The sequence below is a fragment of the Symphodus melops genome, assembly GCF_947650265.1.
Source record: "Symphodus melops genome assembly, chromosome: 8".
In the NCBI taxonomy this organism is placed as follows: Eukaryota; Metazoa; Chordata; class Actinopteri; order Labriformes; family Labridae; genus Symphodus; species Symphodus melops.
The window spans coordinates 1,380,487-1,394,242 of NC_136698.1; the positions used below are offsets into that span (position 1 = coordinate 1,380,487).

General features: G+C 47.8%; 1 protein-coding gene across 1 annotated transcript; it reads right to left on the bottom strand.

The window, feature by feature from the left end:
- Positions 1-13,303, bottom strand: zc3h3 (zinc finger CCCH-type containing 3; the record flags this gene model as incomplete). The annotated part of the gene is given in 9 exon segments (XM_079351224.1): positions 1-252; positions 4,271-4,428; positions 4,504-4,667; positions 9,163-9,294; positions 11,982-11,998; positions 12,001-12,050; positions 12,649-12,763; positions 12,766-12,803; positions 13,206-13,303. Coding segments are annotated over 9 exon segments (804 nt in total), but the record flags the coding sequence as incomplete, so codon positions are not given.
- Positions 13,304-13,756: the final 453 nt, after the last annotated feature.

Genomic DNA, 13,756 nt, shown 5'->3' on the forward strand with positions numbered 1-13,756 from the left:
TCAGAGTTCATATTTTATTTGTCCTTTTTAAAAATGTACAAAACCTGATGAGAGAATGTGCATGTAAACACCACTGGGTGATATGTTAAAACACATCTAATTACAGAGCAGGGAAAACCTTGAGACCCTGAGGGACGAAGTTCACCGACACTCGGAGACACCTGTCACAGACAAATCAGTGAGTGTTTTTCACCTCCAGTGCTGCTGGTCTGTGTAGTCCTCACAGCCGAGGCTTGATCTGTAGTTTCTTTTCTGAGGAGAAGAAAAAGAAGAAGAAAATTAATAAAAATAAACGAGTACGGGAAGAAATGAAAAGAGACGAGATGTGTTGACTCATCCTGAAATGCTGAGTGATGACATCCGAGCTGATGAGGAACTGAGGAAGAGAACAGGACAACAGGGATGGATGGAGGTGTGTGTGTGTGTGTGTGTGTGTGTTAGCCGTCTGGCAGTGATGCATTATGTCGGAGCTAATTCATGCAAAGTGAAGAGGAGCTTATTTGGCGTACTTCCACCTTTAATGAGGCTGTGGACGGTGCAGCGTGAGCCGGCGTTTCATTAGTAATACTTAAGAGCACAAAGGAAGCAGACAGAGAGGACGGAGCGACGATGAGATGATCACTGACTGACCATCTCTGTGAAACATCAACACGTTTCACCACCAGGCTCGTTTCCGTCTCGTATTTTCACCACTTTCACCTCGTCATGTTTCACCAATAAAAACAAACGAATGCCGGAGCGTGTGCAGCTGTCAGTAGGCGATGTTTGTCTGTGGATTTGATGATGGCATCTTTTACTCCTCGCTGCTGATTCAGAGGAAGTTTTATTTTATTTTATTTTTTAAATCAGGCAGAAAGAAGAAGAATCTCCGTTCTGTACTCATCGTCCAACACGAGAGAAAATGTCGACATTGCGTCTGGAGTCTGGCACCAAAACTACGAACATAAAAAATGTATCAGAATCATGAAACGTCCTCAGATCCATGGAGGACATCTTCTCCACTTCTCTTCATGTGAAAAGAAAAACATCCAATCAGATCTAAACGTGCTCATTTGAAGAGTAAAAAAAGAAAAGTAAAGGTTCTCCTGAAAGGCTTTACAGGATGTGCGCCCCTTCATACATGGATACGTCGAGATGCAACAATCGTTGAAAAAGTAAAAACGGGATGAACTCAGCATGTTGTTGTAAGTGATTGTATAAAAATAAAAGGAACAACAACAACATAAGAAATGTGAGTGGTGTGTGTGAGGAGAGGATGACTGAGGCAGGTCAAAGGTCACGCTTGTTTCCAAGCAGAGGAGACTAAAATAAACCCTGAAAGAGAGAGAGTGACCCGATCCACTTCAACACATCCATCTTCAGCTTCCCCGATGTTTTCGTCACTCGGAGACATTTCTCACCGTCCAGCAGGAGTACGATAACGCTCTCGCTTTAACTCTGATCTTTTATTTATTCTTCTTTATTTATTTTCCCTTTAAATATTCTGTAGTTTTCAAATCACAAGATGGTTAAATGAAATCTCATCAGGGTTCCCCCTAAGTGACCTCTGGAGGGTTTTCTGGGCACGAGAGAGAGAGAGAGAGAGAGAGAGAGACAGAGAGACAGAGAGACAGATAGAGAGACAGAGAGAGAGAGAGAGAGAGAGAGAGAGAGAGAGAGAGAAAGAGAGAGAGACAGAGAGAGAGAGAAAGAGAGAGAGAGAGAGAGAGAGAGAGAGAAAGAGAGAGAGACAGAGAGAGAGAGAAAGAGAGAGAGAGAGAGAGAGAGGAGAGAGAGAGAAGAGAGAGAGACAGAAGAGAGAGAGAAAGAGAGACAGAGCGAGAGAGAGAGGGAGAGAGAGAATAACCTGCAATAAAGGGCCGATGTCAGATACGAACTCGCGGCGTCGTGTGACATAACGGCGAGGCTATCAGCGCTCCTGGGATTCAGCAGGAAGAACTGAAATGAGGAAACACTAAATATAATAAACCTCGTTTAGCAGGTGAAGGAGAAACCTGTTTTTGTAGTTTAAACGCTTGGGAAGGATTGTTAAACCTTCAGTGTGTTATTTGAATGTTAAATATTCAGATTCACTCTTTAAAGAGCGGCTCCGACACGAGGAACTTCTCGTCAGGTCCCAAACCTCCGAGCGCTAACCGAGCGCAGACCTCAGAGGGAGTCTGATGACCTGTGTCCAGCTCTTCATACAAAGCCGGAGGTGCAGTGACAAATGTGTCCCTGTCCACAGTCCAACTCTCCGGGGACACTTTCATCTCGTCCGTCAATAAAAATCACCTCGGCCGTGTCTCCAGCTGACACGCGAGCCGACCGACTCTACATGAACAGAGACTTTAAAGAGCATTCTGAAGCCTCAGACCACACGGCAGCAGCAGCAAAAATCTGACTCATATAATGTTCAATTCAGCGAGATTTAAATATTTACATTTAGTGTAACGTACGACTCGTAATCCTCCAGGAGGAGCTGGAAAAGGTCGCCGGGGAAAGGGAAGTCTGGGTTGACTTAATGCACGGATAAAAAAATGTTTATGTTTCATTTTTCATTTATTTAAACTAAAGGAAAAAAGTGTGACTTTTCGATCCAGTAGATGTCGCCAAACTGCTGTTAGGTCACGCCTCCTCCAGCCCCTTTTCTGCTCGAGTTAACACGGAAGAGTTCAGTGCATCCGGTGGACAAAACTGTCCCCGCATTGTGTCTGTGTCCTGCACTGTTGTGTTAGCATGCTAATGTTAGCGCTCTTTAGCTAGCTGGTAGCTTAAATCACCTGTGTCCTGCACTGTTGTGTTAGCATGCTAATGTTAGCGCTCTTTAGCTAACTGGTAGCTTCAATCTCCTGTGTCCTGCACTGTTGTGTTAGCATGCTAATGTTAGCGCTCTTTAGCTAGCTGGTAGCTTCAATCTCCTGTGTCCTGCACTGTTGTGTTAGCATGCTAATGTTAGCCCTCCTTAGCTAGCATCATGTAAACTGACACAGAATGATCTAAAAACTCTTCATCCTAATAATCAGTGAGTATGTTCTTCTTCTTCTTGACTCAAACAGCTTTTATACACAAGGGGAGGAGCCGGCCGTCCCGTCCATGTAAACACAGCTCTGACAACAACACAGCCAGCAGGACTCCAGCTTCTCCCTCACTGTAAGGACTCACACACACATTTACACACAGGACACACTGGATTTATGTTCCTTTAAATGATATCACCATGCTGCAAGTAATTCAGTTGTTTCCATTGCTTCTGTTTTTCTCACTTTCTGTGTGAATCACTTTGAGTTGACTTTGCGTCACGAAACGTGGCGTGAGAATAAAGCTGCCTCGCCTTGCTTGTGTCGTTTCTCGAAGGACAAGACTCGTTTGAAGGAACTTCAAGTAAAAATACAAACTTTAAATCATCTAAAGGAGACGGGTAAAGTCGGCAATGTGATCTGTATTAAAACATGTGGGACACAAGTAAAAGTGCTCAAATGTTGTGCGTGTGTGTGTGTGTGTGTGTGTGTGTGTGTGCAGCAGGCAGAGGCAGGTGGATGGTGGAGGCGGGGGGGTCTGAGGGGGAAGCATCCTCTCTACTAATCCTCTATCCGTCAAGTCTGTCAACAGAGAGCTCAGCTGTGCCTCCATCCAGCCCCAAACCTAAATATTATTACCTCTGTCCTCGGAGCATTATTACTCGTCCCCGGAGCCCCATCACACTAACTGTACTTCCCCCCCTCCCCCTCCCCCCCCCCCCCTCCCCCGGGTCTGATCATCATTATCTGTCTGCAGCTCACACCAACCACCACTCCCCCCGTTCTCATGGACTGAGGAATGATCCGGAGGCTTTCAGGACAAACATCTCTGGACAATACGCCGTCAGACGGTTCAGTAAACCTCCTTCACTCCTCTTAAGGAACAGTCTGGATGTTTTTCATGGATCCTCTCAGACTTAGAATCTGGAGATGTGGAGTTCACTATGGACATTAAAGACGTCTTCACATTCTGTACATATTCTACAGCTGGGCCACACTGACAGCAGGAGGGGTCGGGGGTCTCCTGAGGCTGTGACACGACGTAGAATGAACCAATCAGCATCGTCCGTAACGACACAATAATGTATGATATCAACGCTACGTGTCGTCAGACAGAATCAAAACATCAACAGAAGAGCGGGAAAGCAGCAGTTTCATCACGTGCAGGTGGTCACTTCCCTCCCTCCAGGTGGATTCTCCTGCTGCGTTCTCACACACTGACTTTCTGCACACTCAGCTCCTCCTTTGTCGGGTAAAAATCTTTTTCATACCTTTAACCTGCGAGGCCTCAGCCGCGGGCGTGTCCGGTGCGTCTGCCTCCTCTGGGGAGCTGGAGAGCGAGATGAAGGATGGCAGCTCCAGAGAACCTTTCTGTGGTGTCCCTGGTTCCGTCTGAGAGTCCTGCGGCATGACGACTGTGAGGCGAGGCCTTTGAGGAGAGACGACACATTAAACACTGTTAATGTTATTCTGTCTGGAGGGAGCTCTTATCTGCTTCTCCAACCTCTTGGAGGGCTCCCTGCTTCGGCCTCTCCTGGTCGAGGTGTTGGAGGCGGTGCTGGCGCTGCGTTTGACTCGTTGGCGGTGCTGAAGCTTACAGCCTGCAGCTCGAGGGCAGGATCCCGTCTTGGAGAAGTCCGGACACACCAGCGTGTGTTTCTTCTTACACTGGAGGTTAAACACAAACATTCAGGTTTGAAAAAAAAGGCTCTGAGGGGGGTTAGGAGGTCACCTGTCTTTAGGTAAAGAACCCTTCAAACTTCCCTCTGAATCAAATCTCTTCACTCCAGGCACAGCGGAGTAAAAAAACACTGAAGCTGTATCAGAACAAATAATCGTGCAAACAGGATGAAAGAGCTGCTTCAGTATTTTCTCCATCAAGTCGAAGTTTGTCCAAAACACACACTGCTCCCGGACGAGTCGTAATACAACACGTGCATGTCTTTATGTGACCATGAAGTCTGAACACACACCTCGCCTAAAGCGTGCCGGGCTGAGGAAGTGAAACTGGGCTTCAGGGGTGAAGTGTGCTTAAGGTACGGCTCGCCCTTCGTCTCTGTGGGTCAATACAACCTCAGCTTCAAACAAACAAACAAACAAACAAACAAACATCTGCACAGACAGAACAGCTGTTGATTCAACAAGAAAACTCAAAAAAAAAAAAATTCAATTTATCTGAGGTGAGGAGCACCGATCCATCCTTCCTCATCCTGGCTGATGAACGGGTTCACATTGTGAATGATGACGAAGCATGGAGGAAGGTCACTGATCTTCATGTTCCTGCAGCTTGAGCAGGACCGAACGGCGTTCAGAGCGTGACGACAGAGACGGCGTCGAGTGAAGCGACAGCTCCAAACTCTTCTCAACCTTTATGCGAAGCTTCGATGTGCTTTTTTTTTTATAACCTTAACAAGGTGAAAAGTTTTCAGTCTCACATTAGTCCTGCAGTGATTTCACCACACAAACACGGTGATGAAGGAAATCTCCTAATTAGGAATTTGATATGTTGGATTGTAGTTCGACTTTTTCCGTCCCCCCCCCCCCCTCTCTCCGTTCACTTGCAAGTGGGTCACGGTTCACGTCACTCTGGAGAGAGAGCATTGTGCACGGCAGAGTGAAGCTTTCACATGCATGTTTGCAGCTGAGTGTCTATGACAGTGTAATACGGGTGTAAATTGGTGGCTTCATTCTCCACGAGATCCGATCCCTCCCACCTGTCAGAAAAGCTAATTATATTCACTCTGGGGTGCAGGCTGCGAGGAGTGTGCGTGTGTGTGTGTGTGTGTGTGTGTGTGGAGGGGTGAGGAGTGTGGGACAGGGATGCAGACTGGGCCAGAAATAGAGCATGTGCATGTGTGTGTGTGTGCGTGCATGCGTGTGTGTGTGTGTGTTGAGGGGAGCAGGATCTGCAGATGGATTTTCCCGGACCCTGTGCTCGACTCTCTGTGGAGCCCGGCGGCCCTGACTCGCTGCCATCAGTGCCCCCTCTCACCGCTCTCACACCCGTGTTCTTGCACCCCTGGGCGCCCAGGGTCGAATATTTCTCTGGATCATCTTCTGGGCGTGCGGTTTTCACACCGCGCTTCACTCCAGAAATCGTCTCCGCTGGTTTTATATTTGGTGCCTGACATCAGCAGTGAAGTGGTTATCGTGTTGTAACGTGTTTTATTTTAGTGTGTGTGTGTGTGTGTGTGTGTGTGTGTGTGTGTGTGAGTTTCTGATAAACAACGAGCAGCCTTACGGACATTTACAACACCTCATTTTATAAAACATTTAAAGACACAAAACAACACATCACACACAACCAGAAATAAATAAATATATGAGGTAGAACATCTGCAGCCAGATGTGCCCGTCGACAAGTCATTAGACGTCCTCTCAGGAGCCAATCAGAGCTCTCTCTCTCTCTCTGACTACATCCCACAAATAACCCTTTAAAAACCCACTGATGTGAAAAGTGATTTTCATTTTGACTTCCATGTGTGCACGTCTGTTTCCTTTTTTTTTTTAACTAAGCAGGTTGAGCTCTAATCACAGAACGAGTGACTCGACACACCTGATTACACAACAACAGCACGACTTCCTCGGAGGGACGCTGTCAAACATAAACCTGAGATCTGCTGTCGTGCATTTAAAGGATGAGATGTGCAGACAAAAGGCTGAAGCAGCTTCAGTGTGAGGAAAAGAAAGTGTTGGAGAAATTGACTGTAAAAGCTCAGTACACTCCCCTCTGCTCCATCATATATCCTCATTTTCATAAAAAGAGAGAGAGAGAGAGCGAGCGAGGATAAAGCTAAAGTGGACAGAACATCTTTATCCCACACCAAGTTAACAATTTTCCACTTGATTTAAGGAATGCTGGGAAGTCTCTGGGGCCTATTAGAGAGCTCTCTGCTGGGCCAAAACCAGGAGGAGTCAGCACATTTACCAAGACACTGAGAGAATGAGCAAAAGAAGCAAGAAAGAGAGCGAGGAGGGGGGAGGGGGGAGGGGGGAGGGGGGGGGAGACAGTAAAATAGGGACATCACATGCATTTACACGTTGGGCATGGAGCCGACACTCTTGTCTAAAGTAACTAACAGTAAGTAGAGCAGGATGAAAAAGGGAGCTCAGGCTGCTCCGTTATGAACACACACACACAGAGGCTAATATTTAAGAAAAGGAAAGTTCACGGAGACACTATGTCTCAGCTCGTCTTCAGATCCACTTCAGTCCCGCGTGGAAGAAAGGCCTGCTCGCTGGATTCAAATCATCAGACCAGGAAACTCAGCTCTCACTTTCACTACATCAACGAGCGACGACTTTAAAAACTCCTGGCTGCTCTCCTGCACGTACTGTAGCGAGGTGTGTGGGGAACATAAACGCCACATGAAGCAGTTTGTTGTTTTGTTTTTGAGCCCTTCGTCAGCAGCTGCACCTTTGTTTGATTGCTTTTAGACTTTTATTTTGGGTCTTTTTTTTTGCACCTTCATTGGACGGGTGTCATTCGAAGGCTCACAGAGCAGGAGCACAAAGACGGGTCAGATTCAAACACGGGCTGTCCACTTCAAGGACTGAGTCTCTGTACGTGCAGCGTGCAAACTCACCACTCGACCACCGGTGCCCCTATCGAGTGTTGCATTTTCCCACCATTGCTGATGGCCCAGTGGTTGATTTGCTTTGCCCTGTGTACAGAGGCTGAAGTCCTCGAGTGGATTTCTCACTCCATCCACAACCAGCCAGAACATAAACCCTCAACGTGTCACTGTGAACACGTGTTCTTCAGCGGGCGTCACACACGTTTGCTCCCCTCGAATACAATCCTAAAAAAACACCAAACACACTAATGAAAGCCTGACGAAGCCGGGACTCCCAGTGAGAAGATGAGACTGGGAAAAGCCCTGACAGCTGACCGGGTTACAATCCAGAGTGAAAGTTTGTATCAGGTGTGATTAAACTGTTTTGTCAGATGAACGTGAACAGAGCGAGCGCTGAGGGGAGAGACGGGCCCGGTGAGGTGGAGGATGAGTGTGAGAGACAAAGCCAGGATGAGGCAGGACGGTGGAGAGGAGGAAGAGGAAGAGGAGGAGGAAGAGGAGGAGGAGGAGGATGCAGGCGAGGAGCAGACTTAACCCCTGAGCTGCTGGAGTGTCTGCCTGCCTGGCCCGTAGTGCCATCCTCAGCACTTTTCCCATCTATAATTACTGCCTGCTATCCATCATAGAGCCACCAGAGCCTCGCCGCACAGCGCTGCACAAACACACACACACACACACACAGGGGGAAAATCACAGACCTAAGCACTTCAGCTAATAGAATAAATATTAATATCCCTTTTGTTTTCTATATCCTCATTTCCCCGTGCACTATTTAAATGAGGTCTGACAGTGTGAAAAAGCATCTGTTTCACACCCGACGCTCAGAGAGGAGCAGACAGCGGAGCAGGGGGGGGGGGGGGGGGGGGGGGGGGGGGACAAAGAGAGGAGAGAACACAGGAGCAGGGAGGAGGGTGTGTGTGTGTGTTGTGTGTGTGTGTGTGTGTGTGAGAGGGAGACTCGGGTGTCATGTGTAGGTGGCTCTCTGTTACCCATCAGGCCTGCAATGTGTCACTCAGACACTACAGTTATGCCATTATGGAAGGCCACCCCCTGCAGCTGCTGCTGCCTGTGTGTCACTGTGTACATGCGTCTATGTGAAGAGGCTGGTGTCACTTACCAAACGACTTGTTTACCTAAGCCTCAGTTTAACTTCAGAGGAAGCCTATACATGCTGCACAGAGTAATTACACGTTTAGAGAAAGGACAAAGACGTGATCCACGCTGAGCGAAGTGAAGACACGGGGAGAACAAAGTCCCTCTGACAGGACGCTCAAATCACAGACGTGCATCGTGTCAATTAGTCCCGTCACTATGTGATCAAATGAACGCCGTGGGACTACAGGACGGCGTCCACGACGGCCTTCTGACCCGGGCCGAGCAGCGCTCAGACGCTTCAGTGAACAGGGAGTATTGTCTTTAGTATTTTAGAGGGTTTTTTAGCTGGTTATGAAACTTTTTTGATTTTGATACACTTGATTAATCCCTGAGGAGAATTCCTGCCCGTCACACACTTCGGCCTGAATCACACAGAAGCACAAACAGGAAGTGTGTGTGTGTGTGTGTGTGTGTGTGTTTAAGTGTGCTACCTTCTCTCCCTCGGGACAGTATCCTTTGACAAAGTCCGCGCACACTTCAGCTTTGTGGGACACGTAGACGTGACTGTAGTGACAGTCGCTGTTGTTGCAGATCCCCTTCAGAAAGTAGGAACACACCGGCATCTGGAGACACACACACACACACACACACACACACACACACGTAAAGAGAGGCTTGTGTTCATGAGACATACACACAGTACAAAGAGGAAGTTAATAAAGAATATTAAAGTATCTGTAAAGTATCAGCTCGGTTAACTAAATATTATGGAACAGAAAAGAGTCATGTGACAGAAGTTCCCCCCAGATGTTCTCCAGATGTAAACATCAACCATCCTGGTACCTGGTACCAGCTCCTCCTCCACACGATGTTGATACTGAACGTAGAGTCAGGCTGTCTGATTGAGACTCTTCATCCTCGTCTTAAACACTGCAGGGGAAGCTTCAGTCTCTGTGATGCAGTAAATACACACATGCTGGGTTTGCACAACAGGTCGATTTTAGAGAGATGGGTCCAGGGTTCAAATCCGACCTGTGGCTTCTCTCTCTCTCTCTCTCTCTAGGACTCTAACCACCGTCCTACCTCTAAGATACAGGCAGAGCTAAACCCCCCAAAACTCTTTTTTTATTGATTTGATTTTGTTGAAGTGTTTTTTTTTATTTTTTATGTAGACCAGGACTGGGACCAGGACCAGGACTGCTTTAGGGTACAGCTGAGGGAAACTTCTCATTTCTATCTGAAGCAGAGACGCTGTTTCATGTGCAAAAGGAAGATCTGAAGTTTATCTTATTCAAACTTCAAGGTCTCAGCGTTGATGTGAGCACGAGACAGTCTGAGCTCGTAACCAGACGTGTGCTTCTTTAAACCACAGCAGCGCCATGTTGGCTTCAGCCGAACACTCTGTCACAGCGAGCAGCTAAATGAGCTTAATTGCAGTTGACAGCGGCGGAGTGAAAGTGAATGTGAGTCTTGACAGCATGTGTGTGTGGGGTGTGTGCAGAGAGATCTACTGTTGGGAGTGCGTGGGTGAGCCCACTCTAAATATATCTCTGAGGAGGGTGTTGGGGGAGGGGGGGGTCTTTGGGAGAAACATGGGGGGGGGGGGGACTCCTCCTTGTTGGGTTGGGATCAGTTCTACCTAATTAACTGCTACAGAAATATTTATCCAGGCTGCAGCTTGCCCGACTCTCATGATGTGTTTATGTGCTCTGGTTATGTGCAGGGGTGGAGGGGTACTGGTGTTCCCGGGTAGTGTGTGGGGTAATGCCAGAGAAGGGGGGGAAGAGGGGGGTGGTCTCTGGTTTCAAGGTATTTGTGGTAGTGAGGGACAGAAGGGTGGGGTGCAGGATTCAGGCTCGCCTATCCACACTAACCCCCGGATCAGGTTCAGAGGACTGCTGGGTGTACAACCCTGAACTCCTCCACCCCCCAAAAATCAAGCCACCTTCTGGCCAGGACGGACCCCCATACGGTCCAGTTTGAGGGTCCGCGTGAAATCAGAGCAGGAGTATCCTGTGGAGGGATGGGCCAAAGGTTTGTAAGAGAGGAGGCATAGCACACAGACAGCTGGGCTCTCAGCACTCACAGGCAGCAGGGTGACAGCCAACACAGGTGCAGGCCATTGTGTGTGTGTGTGTGTGTGTGTGTGTGTGTGTGTGTGTGTGTGTGTGTGTGTGTGTGTGTGTGTGTGTGTGTGTGTGTGTGCGTGTGTGTGTGACAGAGCTAAGGCAGGGCACCTGTTACAGGGTTGTTTGTCTGAATGAAATAAAAGAAGCTTTCCCTTTTAGAGCCTCTACACTTTCCTCTTGCAGGCGACAACACACACACACACACATGCATGCACACACACACACACATGCATGCACACACACACACGCACACACGCTCAAAGATCAGCTGGAGGCTCGAGCCAAAATGAGAAATGTGTGTTTTTGTTGGGTCATTTTTTCTGTTGTTTAGCACTGAAGCTAAAAACGATCCTGTGTGTTAAGATTCTTTATTTCTAGAAGATCTCGAGGGGAAAGCAGTTTTTTACACACACACACACACACACACACACACACACACACACACACACACACACACACACACACACACACACACACACACACACACACACACACACACACACACACACACACACACACACACACACACACACACACACACACACACACACACACACACACACACACACACACACACACACACACACACACACACACACACACACACACCTCAGCGGTGCTCAGGAAGTTAACTGGAATCTCTCCAGTGGGACTGCACATGGACTTGAACCAGCAACCCTTTCATGGGTCTCCAGGCCAAAACCTCCAGACTCCTGCCGCCCCTCGGTTTCATAACACCCCCCCTCTCTCCCTTTTTCTTTCGACTGCTCTAAAGGCCTCCCCAGGTGACGCATAGTTCAGGTAGCGCCAACCTGAAGGGGGGGGGGGGGGGCTGGGTGCTGAGTGACTGAGAGGGGGGAACTGTTGCTGAACACACACATATTCATCCTGCTGGTCGAGCGATCAAACAGCTGAACTCTAACCTTCAGGCTGCTTGTTTACCCATCAGCCCCCCCCCCCTTCTCTTCCCTGAACGCCCCACCAGGTTGAGTCTTACTCACTCTCTCCTGTGTCATGGAAACAAGAGTCTTGCCAAGAACGCACATCTGATCCGCGATGACTGTGCCCAATACTGTGTCATCTTACACGCACACACTGTACCCTAGAGCGGCCTTCGCCACAAAAACCCATAAAACACCATGTTGTCCAAAATCTAGGTCGTGTATGACGCTGGCTGTTACCTTCTCCTTCGCCACCTGTGAGAGAACGGGCAGGTCCCGTCCGCCTGCTTGCACGTCCCTCGTAGGAACCTGCAGAAAAGCAAACAAAGACTGAGGGTTCAGGAGTTAATGTAAACCTAGAAGCAGGTTTTTGGTTTTGTTTGTTTGATCTGATGAAACTATTTGCACACCAACACGTTTTAGACCTGGAAGCAGAGTCTACAGAATGTTTTTAGTTCAACTGCTTGAACTACTGACTCCCAGATTTCACTCATAGACGGTCTCGTTATAATGTCAATGTTCTGTAAATTGTACCTCATCTACCTCTACGTGAGGGCTACAGATTGAGGGGTAATCCCTCACCTTCTGGTGCATTGGTCTTAAATGCAGAGGAAAATATACCTGGGAAGCACAGCGCCGCCCCCCCCCCCCCCTTTAAAAGGATTAATTAAAAACATAACATCTGAAATGTTCTGAATTATTTTTAACAAAGCCACAGACGACTTTGGAAAGTTCTAGTTTCATTGTTGACGCTCCTTCCACACAAAGTGTCTCCTTCGAGGTGAGAGGACGTCAGTGGACGGACACGGATGTGAAACAGAGGGCATTGTTGTTAACGACGTCGACACACGGGAGAGTTATGAGGCTCCGCTGGTGTGTGATGAATCGGCTGTTCCCGTGCCGTTACCTGGTGCAGACGGCCACCTTGTCTGGGTCGTGGATGAAAGGGCAGCTGTTGCCGCGGTTACACTTTCCGAAGCGGTTGTAGTACATGCAGTACTGCTTCTGCTGCTTCCTGTGATGGCGTGTCTGATGATGGCGAGGCTCCGCTGGACCGCACGGCTAGTTTGAGAGGACGCAGACACAACCACAGGTATCCAGGGATCAAAGAGAAGCAGCTTTAACTCAAACTAAGAGAGATGCGTTTACTCACACCTCTGAGAGAAGTTTGGATTAATGTTTTCACTTTAGATTCATTTTCATTGGAAAGGATTATTAATGTCTTCACTGCTCTAAGATGACTCGATGAAAGGCAGTTAATATTAGAGAGAGAGGGAGAGAGAGGAGGATCAAATGTAAATATCTCTGATGGGTTTGATTTCATGGTGGTGTTGTATGAAGGACGACCCACATATAACTGTGAAGCACAAAGTTTCTAAACTCGTATATATGTATTCAGATATGTTCACACTTCTATAGTTTCACTTCTCCCGCTGAAAAGAGATGATGGCGTGAAAGTCTTACCTGGCTAAATGACGAGTGCTGGAGCCGCGGCCGTGCGCAGGAGACGTGGCTGAAACATGAGCGCCGCTGTAAGTCCGTCCTAAAACGTCAAAGAAAAGGAAAGGCACGGGTCAGATGAAGGACGTCGAGTGCTCAGCTCTGAGTTTGAAGGAGTCCGGTTAGTTTGCACTCGCTTCTTGTGATGATTAACTTTGTCAAACTTGAACACATCTCTCTATGAAACAGAGAGTACAAACAACAAACACTAAACTCTTTTACTCTTGGTGATCTGTTTAGATTGATTCAAACGTTTGAATGGTCGTCATGGTTACTGTCCAATAACTTTTACTTGGACATTTAAAAAGACTATTACAATTGGCTCACATGAGATGTGACAGAGCTGAATCTGCAGCCAGATGCAATAACAACCTGATACGAGGCCGGTTATTTATACTGCTGTGGTTTGACACATTGGTGTCGGAGCCAAACGTGACGTCCATCTGTGTCTGAGAACAGAATAAACACCATGTACCCGGTGCACTCCAACAACGGTGGACGAAAAGCTCTGTGTG